The following is a 14,955-nucleotide window of genomic DNA, read 5'->3' on the forward strand; positions in this document are numbered from 1 at the left end:
CATTTTTCTTGATTCCTTAAATGATTCTTCTTCAATTTCCTTCTCACTTCCCAGAGAAATCCAAGGTTTGCGCACTGGAGGCTTATAAACATATTCTTCTTGGACCCCCTCTTTAGCTTCTCCTTCATCTTCCTCTTCCTCTGGAGGCTGTCAGGGGAAATAATTGCAAAAGTGATGGTGCACAAATATTTAATAAATACAAATAAACAAACTATTCAAGTGGTCTTACATCATATCAGTCTCAACAATTTCTACTCACAAGATTGCTATCAGGCATATGTGGAATAAATGTCAATGCAGTTTCAAAATGACTTACATTCAAAATACTCTCCTTGGCCTCTTCCGTTCCAATAAGATAAAAGCTCTGTCCATATTTTAGCTCTCTATCAAATATGATCAGAAGTTCTTCTCCAGGGTAATCCTGTGTAATTACAAACAATTCAAGATTTCAAGTGGACTTTATTTTAATGTTGATTAGTTTGAAGACTTATCAGCTGTTATTTTTCATCTAGCCCTGTTTCAGAAACGGAGACTTCCTTGGACAGCTAAGGCCAGCTGACCTCTTTCCAGAGTTGGGAAAAAGACTGGAGCGCAGATGGTGAAAAACTCAACTTTTATGCATCAAGACATGGTATAGAGGGCACCTTTGCTCCTTTAAGGTGGCAAAATGTGCAGCAAAGAAAGCTTTCTTCTCTGCACGCATTGCGCCTGCAGATTAATGCCCAGCTGAGCTGTTCAGAGTGCTGAGAGGCTTAACCCAGGTTCCCTCCCCTCTGAACCCATTGCTAGAACCTTCAGCAGCCCACTGTGGTGCTTTTAATAAAATCCTTTGCATAAGAGCAGACTTAGAAGCAGCGAACCTTCTTCCCGGGGTAAGAGAGGGGCCTCAATTTACCTTATTCTGGCTCTATTCCCCCTTTTGGACTCCTAAAAAAAAACCGCCCCCCACACAAACAGTAATTCCCAGGGTCACGAAAGTGAGCTTGGAGACCTGTTCGGGGAGCGTCGGAGAAAGAAGACGAACAAACGGGGAAGGAGGAAAGGAGAAGACAACTGAGCCACCGCCATTGTTGGCCCCAAGCTCCCTACCTCCCAGCTACTGGACCCCTTCTGGACCCCCTTACACCCTCCAGTCTCCAGCTTCGATAATCTTAGCTTGGACGTTGTACCTGGACGGAGAAGTGGAGGCTTTGTTCGGCTGCTTGGCTGCCCAGCGGGTTGGCAGACTGACCTCCGAGAGGGCTGTTTTCACCCACGCCGCCCCCTCCTGCTCGGCCCAGCCAGTTTGCGTTCCAGCTGCAGCCTCGGACATCTGGCTGCTTCAGCCGTGCGAGTCGGCTCCCCAGAAGAGAAGAGTGGAGGTGGAGCGAGGCCCACCTCTAGTTGGGTCCGAGCACGCTCCCTCCCAAACCACAGATTAGTCGACCGGAGCCCTCCAGAGCATCACTGGGGCCAAACTGTGTATGCCATCGACGCTACCAACTTTAGGCCAATGCTGTGCTGACCGACCTTGGTTGTCCGACGTGTGCTGACTAACTATCTATTGTGCTGACCACCTGTGCTGTTCAATCTATTGTGCCGACCGCTGTGCTGTTCAAGTTACTGTGCTGTCCACCTGCGTGTCCATCCTTTACCATCGGGCCGATTTCGGCCGTTGATCATCTTTGCGGACACTAACTTTATCTCCGGAAGGACCAATACCAATCCACCTTTTGATCCATTTTCAGTCGTTCATTGCCTTGATTTTGTGTGTCTTAACATCTCTACCAACAGATTAGGTGGTGCTGTTATTTTGTACAATTCTAGCACTTTATATTATCAGCACCTTAATCCTTTAGCACTTTAAATTGTTATCCTGTACTGTATTGGTTACTATCCAGGTGCTAGTCCCTAGCTTCTGAAATTGGGGTTCCTCCATGACGCACCTTATTTTAGCACTTTAGAACAATCTCAATAACCTTTTGCACTTTAAGACCTGGGAGGTTGCTACAACCACTGGCTGCACTTTAAGAACTTTGGTAGCTTTAGTGTGAGTGTTACTATCCTCCTTTGCACTTTAAGAACTGTAAGATTTATACAACCACAAGCTGCACTTTATGAACTTTGGTAGCTTTATTGAGACTGCTAACATCTACCACCCATGCTAGTTCCGATCTCCTGGTATCTTGTAACACTGCTGTTAGCTGCCTGCGGGAGAGGTAAGGAGGGGAGTGAATTGGAGATCTCAGTGCGAGTTAAACCGGTGATAAATCATATAACCAGCAGTGAAGCATGGGGTGAAAATAGGAAGGTAGACTGCGTCATGGAGGAGGGAGGGTGTTCCATTGGTCGGGGAGCCCCCATAGAAGTCGTGGTGGGGATGGGGAGATACGGGAAAAGGAGACCTCGAATTCGGCCTAGGGATCGTACAACAACATTAGTAACTCCAACTCGGTCTCCTGATATGGTGAATTGGTGTAACCAGGTCGGCGGTCCCCCCGGATTGAGGGTGGTGCTGTTGAACGCCAGATCTGTCAATGGCAAAACAGCTTTCATCCAGGATTTAATCCTGGATGAACGGGCAGATCTGGCGTGCATCACGGAGACCTGGCTGGACGAAGCTGGAGGTGTGAATTTGACCCAGCTTTGCCCGCCAGGTTTCTCCGTGCAGCACCAACCAAGATCCGGGGGGCGGGGAGGCGGGGTTGCAGTGATCTATAGAGACTCCATTCTTCTGACCAGGGCCCCCATCCCGCAGTCAACAAATTTTGAATGCGTCCACCTGAGGGTGGGTGACCGGGACAGATTAGGGATTCTGTTAGTGTACCGTCCACCTCGCTGCACTACAGACTCCCTGACTGAGCTAGCGGGGGTGATCTCGGACCTGGCATTGGAGTCCCAGCGGCTGCTTGTGCTGGGGGACTTCAATGTCCACGCTGAGACCACCCTATCGGGAGCGGCTCAGGACTTCATGTCTACCATGGCAACCATGGGGCTGTCCCAACAGGTATCTGGCCCCACCCACAGTGCTGGACATACATTGGACTTGGTTTTCTGCCAGGGATGGGAGGAAGGTGGTGGTGTTGAGGAGTTATCCATCTCTCCGTTGCCATGGACCGACCACCAGGTGGTCAGCTTTAGATTAACTGCACCCCCTAACCTCTGCAGAGGTGGAGGACCCATTAAGTTGGTCCGCCCCAGGAGGCTTATGGATCCGGATGGATTCCTGACGGCTCTTGGGGAATTTCCCGCCGCCTCGGTTGGTGATCCTGTTGATGCCCTGGTCGCTCTCTGGAATGGGGAGATGACTAGGGCAATAAACACGATCGCTCCAGAACGTCCCCTCTCAAGTAGCCGAGCTAAACCAGCTCCTTGGTTCACTGAGGAGCTGGCAGCGTTGAAGCGAAAGAAGAGGGAACTAGAGAGCGTGTGGCGTTCGAATCCGAGCGAGCCAAATCGAACACGGTTTATGTCCTTCTTAAGGGCATATGCCGCGGCAATAAAAGTCGCAAAGAAGACCTTCTTTGCGGCCACTATTGCGTCTGCAAAGAACCGTCCGGCTGAACTGTTCCGAGTTGTCAGAGGCCTGTTAAAACCCACCATTCAGGATGGGTGCCCTGATGACTCGGCAGCTCGCTGTGAAGCCTTTGCTCAGTTCTTTGCAGACAAAGTCGCTTTGATCCGCTCTGGTCTGGACACCATATTAACGGCAGTCTCTGAGGATGTAACACGAGCATCTGCTTGTCCGGTTTTGATGGATTCATTTCAATTGGTTCAATCCGAGGATGTGGACAAGGTGCTTGGAGGAATGAGAGCTACCACATGCATCCTAGACCCCTGCCCATCCTGGCTTCTGAAGGAGGCCAGAGGGGGATTGGCCGAGTGGGTGAAGGTGGTGTTTAATGCCTCCCTCCGGGAAGGCATCTTTCCAGCCAGCTTAAAGCAAGCTGTAATAAAACCGCTGTTGAAAAAACCATCACTGGACCCCACTCAATTCGTCAACTTCCGGCCTGTTTCCAATCTCCCCTTTTTGGGCAAAGTCCTGGAACGTGTGGTGGCCTCACAACTCCAGGCATTCTTGGTAGACACGGATTATCTGGATCCGGCACAGTCTGGCTTCAGGCCGGGGCATGGTACTGAGACAGCCTTGGTCGCCTTAATGGATGATCTGCGCCGGGAGCTCGACAGGGGGAGTGTGTCCCTGTTGGTGCTTCTGGACCTCTCAGCGGCCTTCGATACCATCGACCACGGTATCCTTCTGAGACGCCTCGCGGGAATGGGTCTTGGAGGAACTGTTTTACAGTGGCTCCGCTCATTCCTCGAGGGTCGGTCTCAGAAGGTGTTACTGGGAGACTCCTGTTCAACCCCACAACCTTTGTCTTGTGGGGTTCCTCAGGGCTCAATATTGTCTCCCATGTTGTTTAACATCTACATGAAGCCGCTGGGTGAGATCATCCGGAGTTTCGGAGTGCGATGTCATCTGTACGCGGATGATGTCCAACTCTGTCACTCCTTTCCACCTGCTACTAAGGAGGCTGTCGAGGTCCTGAACCGGTGCTTGGCCGCTGTGACGGTCTGGATGGGGGCGAACAAATTGAAATTGAATCCAGACAAGACAGAGGTACTCCTGGTCAGTCGCAAGGCCGAACAGGGTATAGGGTTACAGCCTGTGTAGGATGGGGTCGCACTCCCCCTGAAGACGCAGGTTCTCAGTTTGGGTGTGATCCTGGACTCATCGCTGAGCCTGGAGCCCCAGGTTTCGGCGGTGACCAGGGGAGCATTCGCACAGCTAAAACTCGTGCGCCAACTGCGCCCGTACCTTGGGAAGTCTGACTTGGCCACGGTAGTCCACGCTCTGGTTACATCCCGTTTGGACTACTGCAACGCTCTCTACCTGGGGTTGCCTTTGAAGACGGCCCGGAAGCTCCAACTAGTCCAACGTTCGGCAGCCATGATACTAACGGGAGCGGAGCGCAGGGAGCATACAACTCCTCTGCTGCACCAGCTCCACTGGCTGCCGATCTGCTACCGGGCTCAATTCAAAGTGCTGGCGTTGGCCTTTAAAGCCCTAAACGGTTCTGGCCCAACTTACCTATCCGAACGTATCTCGGCCTATCAGCCCGCCAGGACCCTAAGATCTTCTGGGGAGGCCCTGCTCTCTATCCCGCCTGCTTCACAGGTGCGGCTGGCGGGTACGAGAGACAGGGCCTTTTCTGTGGTGGCCCCGCGGCTATGGAACGCCCTGCCCTTGGAGGTAAGATCAGCCCCTTCATTGATGATATTCCGAAGAAGATTGAAGACCTGGATGTTTAAGCAGGCATTTGGTTAACCCAATACAACGAATGGTAACTGACTAAACGACTGGCAATATGGATGACGAACTGGATCACGTTTTTAGTTAAGAGTCGAACTGGATTGGTATTGATGTATGAATTGTGTTTTTATGTTTTTTATGTTTTTTTATGCTTTTAACTGTATATTGTTGATTGTTATATTATGTTGTAAACCGCGTTGAGTCGCCGGCTAGGCTGAGAAACGGCGGTATATAAATATAGCAAATAAATAAATAAATTAGATGATGCCATTGGAGGAGAAGTCAACAATGAAGTGTCCAGTAACTCTACAAGTGGAATTACACTGGATTGGTTTCAATTGGTGAGTACTGTTGATGTGAACAAGCCACTTGAGTAAGTAAGGAGGACAACCTGCTTTCTTGATCCCTATCCCTTTTAGCTGGTCATCCAGGGAGGAGTTGCAATTTGATCTCAAATACAAGACATTATTAATGCATCTCTCAGGAAAGGGAATTTTTGTTTAATAGAAGCAGTAGTTAGACCACTGCTGAAGAAATCCTCCCTGGACCTTAATAATTACAAACCAGTGTCTAACCTCTCCTTTTGGGCAAGGTGAATGAGAAGGCAGTTGTCCTCCAACTCCAGGCAGTCTTGGATAACACACACTTCCTTGACCTATTTCAAACCAGCTTCAGAGCAGGACACAGAGAGCAGGACACGGAGTTGAGACTGCTATGGTCACCTTAGTGGATTATCTCTATCTCAACACCAACAGGGGGAGCATGTCCCTGATGGTGCTTCTAGATCTCTCAGCAGCCTTTTATAACATTGACTATGGTATCCTTCTGAAATGCTTGGGAGGGCTGGGCATTGGAGGCACTGTGTTGCAGTGGTTCTGGTCGTACCGCTCAGGCAGGTTTCAGATGATGGGGCTTGGGGATAGCTTCTCCTCCAAAGCAGAGCTGCTATATGGTATCCCACAAGGTACCATTCTATCTTCAATGCTCTTTAATATTTACATGAAGCTGCTGGGAGAGATCATCCATAGGCATGGTGCAGGGCATTATCAGTATGATGATGACACCCAGATAGATTTCTGCATGCCTTCCAAAACAGCATCAGCTAAGGATAGCATGTCTCCTCTGAATTAATGCTTGGAGGAGGTCAGGGGCTGGATGAGGAAAAAAATAAAATTGAATCCAGACAAAACAGAGGTGTTTGCTATCAAGGATCCTAATCTGGGGATGGAGGTGTGTAAACCAGTTCTGGATGGGGTTACACTCCTCCTGAAAGATTGTGTTTGCAGCTTGGGAGTGCTCCTGGATCCATCTCTCCAAAAGACAGCCCTTACTACCAGCTGTGGTTAATATGCCAGCTATGCCCCTTCCTAGATTTGGAAGACCTAAAGATGGTAGTACATGTGTTCGTAACCTTAAGGTTGGACTTCTGCAATGCATTTTACATTGGGCTACCTTTGTACCAAGTGCAGAAACTCCAGTTGATTCAAAATACAGCAACCATATTGGTTACAGGAACATCTAGGAGTGAGCACATCACACCTATCCTTAGGTCACTCCACTGGCTGCCAATTAGTTTCTGGGCAAAGTACAAAGTGTTGGTTTTGACCTTTAGTGCCCTACATATGTTGGGTCCAGGTTACCTTCAGAATCACCTTCTCCTGTACAATCTGCCCTAAATATTGAGGTCCTCTGTGGGGCATCTGCTCCAGCCTCCCAGAACTCGACTGGTGATCACCAACTAGAGGACTTTCTCATCGGCCATCCCAAGACTCTGGAATGACCTGCCAGGAGAGCTCTGACAAGTAGATCAGCAGTCGGAATTTAAAAACCATCTAAAGAGACATCTCTTCTGGAGAGGCCTCCGCAGTTTTTAACTATGAATCTTAAACTTGTGTTCTTTGTTTGATGTCTGTTTTGTGTACTGTTATATTTATTTTCTAGCAAAGTAGTTTTAATGTGGATCTTTTTTAGAAATATGTATACTTGTTGAATTTTTGCAGTGTCCATGTTTTTACTTATAACATTGTTATTGTAACCCACCTCAAGCCATGGGGAAAGGCGGGTAAAATAGATTTTTTATTATTATTATTATTATTATTATTATTATTATTATTATTATTATTATGGACCTAGAACCCATAACCAGTACAGCCATTGGTCAACCTAGCTAGGGGTCCTGGTAGTACAAAAATAATTAACTTTCCCCAATAATATTTCTTTTTAGGTCATCATTACTCATCCCATGCTGAATACTGAATTCTTCAAAAAGGTCAGCCAGTTGGAAGTTTTCTCTGGATTTTCTTTAATCTCCTGGGCTCACCATCCTTATCCCCTTGATGCAGTGCCCTACTTTGAGACATTCAAAGAGAAGAAGATTTTGTGATATTTATCTGAAAGGAAGGGCAACTTACCAAGATAATTTTTTTGATTGGGTGGAAGTCAGAAATGGCAGCTCTTGCCTTCATATCATTAATGATGTCCTCTTTTTTCACAAGTTTATGAGGATTTTCAGCTGTGACATCTTTGTCAGCCCGGCAGTTAAATATTTCCTGGGTTTTTTCAGTAAGGACCAAAGGGAAGATTTCTGGGTGACCTGATAAAATAAGCAATATAAAAATCTTCTCATACTGCATTTCAAGTACAATGTCACAACTAGTCTAAAAATTTCAAAGCATTTCTGAAAGACTAAATGAAGGACTGATATCATATTACTAGAAAAAAATATGAAAATTAAACCAAGACATACTTTTCATAGCAGTATCTTGTTGATTTTGTTACATATAACAATAATCTCCTCATATTTCATATATACTGCCTACAACAAAATTAGTTTCAAATAATTCAGCAGGTATTTTGATGAGGTTTGCCTTATGCTCCAGAATAATTCTATACTCTGATAAAGTTCTCAGACAGACTTTATGACAAGCAAAAAGATCTTGGACAACTAAACTGTATAAACATTATTTTATATATTTAATGGAAGATTAAGAGCTACAACTTGGAATTCACAATGAACTGGTTATATGCAACCAGCTGGAATAAAATGACTGTTGAATGTTTATAGCAGCATTGGTGAAATTTGCAAACAATAGCTGGCTTCCAATGTTTTTGTTCCATTTGCAAAAAGAGTTTTCTGTTCCTGCTTCTTTCATGTGTGAAGTTTTCCTTCTATGAATATATGTCCCTTCTGTGAAGAGGACAAAAACATTAGATCCAACCCTGTACTTATTCCATCACCATCAAAGATGCAATTTACTGGCCAGTCAGAAGAGGGATTTCTCAGTTGTGGTTCTTAGGTTGCTGAGCTTCCTGCCCAACTTTACTGAAGTTTCAGTTGTTAATTAAAAGAGCATGGCTTCATTGTACTTTTAATTTATACACAAAATTATCTTGCTGTCTTTTATTACATATATTGGCATTTTCAATGTTAAAGCATCTTAAAGATATTACAAGATGCAACTTAAAGATATCATAAAGGAACAGTAGTTAGAATGAATCCTAGATAGAATCTGGAATGCTTGTTCTTTTCAGCTGGCCTTCTCTAGGAAATCTTCTAAAGGAAATTCTTGGCATGCTAAAAAAATGGCATATATGGAAGATGTACAAGCATATTGATATGTGGAGACATAATAGATTAGTCATATATCCGGGAAACACTGAAAAATGTTACATGATGTGAGTGGGACTAGAATAGGGGTCCTCAGTGGGAAGTGAGGGCCTACTTTTGGCTGATAAGATAGTCAAGGTAATTAGAACTGTTGTTGTGAACTTTCATGTTGTTTCAGAGTTAGGGCGATCCTGTCTAAAGTTTAGGGTGGGGGGCAGGTCAATGACTTTAGAAAGCTGCATCTGGCCCACAGGCCTTAGTTTGGGGACCCCTAGACTAGAATATAAATATGCAAAAGGAAGTTGTAGCAGCTTTGAGACCAAATGAGCAAAAGAAACCACGGCATAAGATCTATAGTATACTTCCTAAGGTTCATGGAAGTATTATGCTCCATTTTCCCTCATGCTTCTCCTTTTATTTAGGTTCTCAACACCCAAAAATGACATGCTGCTGAAAAGTGATATTATATTACTCCATTTGCCTTCTCTTTCTAGCCATGGTGTGAGAAGTTTATGTTCCCGTTATTGGTGCAAACTGACAACAAGACTTTACCTTGGGACACCTGCAGCTAGATCAGATGTTGTATAGAACTAAATAAATTATGCGTGGCACATTTTCAAACTGCAAAGTACTCTGTGTGGCCTGTAATGGGTGGATAGATTGCCTCCTATATGTGTTGAGTCTAAGTTTCTGGAGCACCTTTAATTCCTACATGGAGAAAGATACTTAGAAGAGATGTAGCCTGCAAAATAAATTGACTGAAATCCAATATTCTAATCAACTATTAAAGGTGCAGAAGTCTTAGTCACTTTTGCCCATGGTTACCCTCATTGGTCTTCCATCCTAATGAATGGATGCAGAATGCAATGCACACAGGCTATCTGTTGCCATATTGTACTTGGTGAGCCAACCATTGATTATGACTGTGTTGGTAGTGTAGTGGTGGTGATGAAGAAGATAATAATAATAATAACAACTGCCTTTCCTCATAGCTCGAGGCAGGGTACAAAACAGTTAAAATACAGTACATAGATAAAACATAAGACCATTTAAACATATACATTAAAAGACATAGATATAAGAGTCCAATGCAAAGGTCCTTTAGGTAATGGTTTCCAGTTGGGTTCTGATTGGATGTTTCCGAGAGAATGAACTACAGATAAACATATTTGAGGCTATTTATGGAGCCAAATTAATTTTAAATTAGAGAATACTGATCAGCTTAGGTACACATGCTTCAAGGGTGTATCCACTCCTTCAAAATCCTGTTGTAGAACTGACAAAACAATAAATCCTATTTTAATCTCTCTCATCCAGGAATCTAAATCCCTCAGCAAACATCTATAATGTAATATGTTACATTTGATAAATCCTTTAAGCTCTTTTCATTTCTGGCCTTTCCTTGTACCTGCTGCACTGCAGTTATTCACTGAACTCTGAAAGGGAATGAGAAATTCCTCACACTCGGATGGCTGACCAAAATAATTTCACAAGATGAAGGCGTTTACAATGTTGTTTGTAGTTTGTTTGCTTTTAAAGTGAAACATAACAACAAATTTGCTACATGCAGCACCATTACTATGAAAATGCTTGTAATCTTTGCCATTAGGAGCCCCCAGTAACACAATGGGTTAAACCCTTGTATCAGCAGGACTGCTGACTGACAGGTTAGCAGTTCAAATCTGAGGAGAGCGGGTTGAGCTCTCTCTGTCAGCTCCAGCTCCCCTTGCAGGAACATGAGAGAAGCCTCCCACAAGGATGGTAAAACATCAAACATCTAGGCATCCCCTGGGCAATGTCCTTGCAGACGGCCAATTCTCTCGTACCAGAAGCGACTTACAGTCTCTCAAGTCGCTCCTGACACACAGAAAAAAAAATGCTATTATGTACCTTCAAGTCGAGTCAGACTTATGGTGACATTATCAGAGAGTTTTCAGGTCTCGGAGAGGGTTTGACATTGGCCTTTACTAGGACTGGAATAAATGCATCTTGCCCAAGGTTGCCCAGTGGGCTTCTATGGCTGAGCTGGGATTTGAATCCTGGTCTCCAAAAGTCCTCAGACTTTCTGCAGTGTTGTGTTTTATTGATTCCATGCCCCCCTCCTGCAGCTAGAGAAGAGAAAGGCCACCTCCCCAATTTCCACATTACTGATGGCCTCCATGCATTCTGAACACTAGTCTTCAAAATCTGTTGTCACTCATAAAACTTACCCATGCTTGCCATAGACAGATCGGATTCATCTTCTTTTTTGGCTGAAATGAGAAAAAGTGGTCTCAATATAAGAACGGAAAACGAGTCCTGCAGCATCAGATCAATGGTCTATACCAGGCACCGGCAAACTTGAGCCAGGTGTTTTGGACTTCAACCCCCACAATTACTAACAATCTCAGGCCCTTTCCTTTTCCCCTTAAGCTGGAAGGGGCCTGTGGCCGTTTGGAATTGTGGGAGTTGAAGTCCAAAACACCTGGACGGCCCATGCCTGGTCGATATTGCCATGTCTAAAAAATCTCGTGAAAGATAATTCTTGAAAACATCTAGAATTTACATGTTGTAACTATAACTTACGATATTACTTCCAGGTACAATACTGCTCTGTGTACAGTGCAATTTAGGCAATTTAGAAATGACAATAGCAGAAAGAGGTGGAGGAATCGTGTCATCATGCCACCTCTGAGCTATCCAGATAGCAGCCTTTGAATAGTCGAAAGATGTTTTTTGAAAGCTCCTTTACCATCTAAATCCTAAACTATAGAAGCGATCTTATTACCAAAAAGTAGAAAAATCCATCTGTAAAATATAATTTTCTTCTCTTATCTGGTTCATCCTAGCATTATGACATGGGGTTGGGTGGGAAATCCCCTTTCTGTTCATAATTACAAAATCTGTCCACCGTCCAAGAATTTCTATCTTCTCCAAATTAAAAGAAAATGTCCAGACACTTCAGCCCCTCCTTTTTCTGATAATGCTCTAGTACTTTGCTGATTTAGACTGCTAATATCCCCCCTTCTTCAGACAGAGGAATGGCAATTAGACACACAATATTCTCAATGTGACCAAAACAGAAACTAACATTACAATGCTGGCAATTATAGTCTGAATTTGCAAAATAATTGTAACTAGTCTCGCCAAATAGCTAGACTTTTTAAGTCTAGCTAAGTTGTTAAAGTGATTTAAAAAACAAATGAAACTTGCTATAGATCTAGGACTATAGATTTAGGACTTTTTCTGGAGCAGTGGTTTTCAACCTGTGGGTTACCCAGGGCCGTAACCAGAAAAAAAAATTGGGGGTGGGGGGGTGGGGTTGAAACTTTTTTTAGCAAATCATGAAGAGTAGTTCGATAACACAACAACAACATTTTTAATATAGTCCAAAGTCCCTTATTGCTCCATAAAAGGTATAAGATACAAGGTATGCAAGGTTAGTAAGGCCAAAAGTAGCCAAAAAGTAGGGTTTTTTAACCTGAAAAATTTGGGGGGAGGGTTGAACCCCTAACACCCCCGCCCCGCTACAGGCCTGCCCCAGGTGTTTTGGCCTAAAACTCACAGAAATCCCAGCCAGTTTACCAGCTGTTAGGATTTCTGGGAGTTGAAGGCCAAAACATCTGGCGACTCACAGGTTGAGAACCACTGCTCTAGAGGCTTTTAAACAGAGACTGGATTGCAGTCTATTAGGAGGGCCTTGACTGGTTGTTCCTGCTTGACAATAGGAGGTTGGCTCCTTTTAAGGACTCAGATAGACTTTCGTATCAATTAGAGGACCAGAGTAAGGCTAAACAAACTTATTGGAAATACCTGGGAGAATACTTGAAAGATAAAATTAAATTGGACATATAAGGTTCTATGGGCAAGAAGAACAGGAATCTTAACTGGAATGAAAAGAACTATATAGTGAGTTGATTACTCCTCTGTGGACTGAACGGAAGCAAATGCACACATGTCTACCCTTTACCCTCCCCCTACCTTCCTCTACCATTTCTACCCTGCTCCTCATTTCTTCCTTCCCTTTCTGTCTTTCCCTCACGGTCTGTCCAAAATTTCATATCTTTCTATCATGATGATTGTTCTCCCTCTTTCACTGTAATGGAAAATCTTATAAAAATGAATAAAATTTAAAAAAAAAGACAATAAGAGGTTGGACTGGATGGCCCTTGGGGTCTCCTCCAACTCTGTGATTTGGTGATTCTATGAAACCATTATGAGAACAAGAGGAAAGTAGGTATGGCTCTGTTTCAGGCACATGGCCTACTGTGCAATACGGGACCTTTTAATTTGTAGGTAAGAACCCCCCAAACACCCCATCGTGGTCCCTAAATATAGAGAAAAAAGGAGAGTCAACGAAGTATAGGGCTGGATGCCAGTATGGTATGAAAAATGTTGAAGACACTCTACATCATGCAGTATAAAATATTCTGCCAAGATTTCATTATTAATGTGAACATAAACAAATACACATATCTCATTATTATACCAGTTCATTTTCATCTGTTTTAAATGGTATAGGTATACCAATGAATTGTTTTAAAATAATTTTCTTTATGATATATTATCCGTAAATGTTTGATTTGTATACCTTTTTATATAACTATATATCCAGGTTCACATAAAAATTTCTTCAGAAAAGTGAAAGGAAAAGGTTTGAAAAGTCCTGATAGTACAGACAATCACTGAGAATCTGCAATAAAATATACACAAACTTCACTAAAAAAAACCATTTCTCCTCTACGTGCAAGCTGTCCCCCCTCCCTTCCTCTACCCAGTCTGATACTCACCAGCAGATTTTTGCTTTCGTTTGGGTGTCCCTTTACGCGCTGCTTTTGGTGATGTTTTCGGTGAAGCTTTTGGTGAAGCTTTCGGAGATGCTTTTGGAGATGCCCTTGGAGAAGCTTTTGGTGATGCTTTTGGTGATGCTTTTGGACTTCGTTTAGCCTTGGGTGATCCTTTACCTTTACCTTTACCTTTACCTTTAATTTTTCCTTTCTTTGCTGGGCTAGCTTCAGGTGAGGCACCGGATTCAGGTTCAGGACCTTCTGGAATGTTATCCATTATATATATATATATATATATATATATATATATATATATATATCTGCAAAATACACATCAAAATGTAAGTATAAACCCAAGCTTTTCCTCAATCATTTGTATCATAACAGAGTTTAGATACAACTGGTTCCAATAGGAAAGAATAAGACATCCTTTATTTTACTCTTCATATAACCAGTTATTTGTGCCTACCTTTGGTACAACCTTGTTGGCACAAATCATTTTGCTGCTCCAAGGAGTTCCTTTATAATTCTGCAAATCCTCACAAGCATATCAAGGATATGTTTGAATAATACTCCTTGAAAATAGCTCCAAGACTATTTAGGAATCCTTTTGCAAATATCCTGAGGCCTTTGGGAAATATGTTGTTTTATTAATACTAATGTTATCACAGCCCCAACTTGGATAATTTCTGCAGTTCCTCCCTTATCTAAGTCTTTGAATTGGCAGTGGACAGGCTTATTGTCATCTACTAAACTAAAACAACAAATGAGTAGAATATTATACGCATCACCAACTTCTCCATTTTGAAAATATTCTTGACTGTGGTCACATGACATGTCACAACAAGCAACTTTGCTCCAGTCTATTTTCTTGTGAAATTAGTACTCCTACCAAACCATAGTTTGTGATAGATCACAAACTGTGGCTTGCATAAACCATGGCTTATTTCAGTCAAAACTTGAAACTATTCTTGTTGTTGACTTCTTTCCCCAGATTCTCACCCTGATAAAAGGATCAGAAGAAAAGCAAGCAATACACTAATCAGAGGTGGGATATACTAGTCACAGTTTATTTTACTGTGCTGTGCAATTTGTAGTTTAAGAAGGAAACATAAACCATGGTTTATTGTGACACACAAAAGGACTAAATCTGAAAGAGGAAGATGGAGTAAACGCTCTTAATGACTATTGTTAAACAACAAGGAATGGATTGCTGCCTTCAGCACAACCTTTTAAAGATGTACACACAACTATAAAAAGGACCTGATTTTTTTTAAAAAAACAGCTTG

At 43.3% G+C, this 14,955-nt stretch overlaps 1 protein-coding gene across 1 annotated transcript in view; it reads right to left on the reverse strand.

The window, feature by feature from the left end:
* The window catches only part of DNAI3 (dynein axonemal intermediate chain 3), a 39,961-nt gene extending 26,215 nt beyond the window's left edge, over positions 1–13,746 (reverse strand). The window contains exons 1-5 of the mRNA XM_060772656.2: positions 13,670–13,746; positions 11,111–11,152; positions 7,705–7,886; positions 317–421; positions 1–147 (exon numbers count right to left, since the gene is read on the reverse strand). Coding sequence (XP_060628639.2) covers positions 1–147; positions 317–421; positions 7,705–7,886; positions 11,111–11,123 — 447 coding nt within the window. The 5' untranslated portion in view covers positions 11,124–11,152; positions 13,670–13,746. The remainder of the gene's footprint in view (positions 148–316; positions 422–7,704; positions 7,887–11,110; positions 11,153–13,669) is intronic.
* Positions 13,747–14,955: the final 1,209 nt, after the last annotated feature.

The sequence above is a fragment of the Anolis sagrei genome, chromosome 4, assembly GCF_037176765.1.
Source record: "Anolis sagrei isolate rAnoSag1 chromosome 4, rAnoSag1.mat, whole genome shotgun sequence".
In the NCBI taxonomy this organism is placed as follows: Eukaryota; Metazoa; Chordata; class Lepidosauria; order Squamata; family Dactyloidae; genus Anolis; species Anolis sagrei.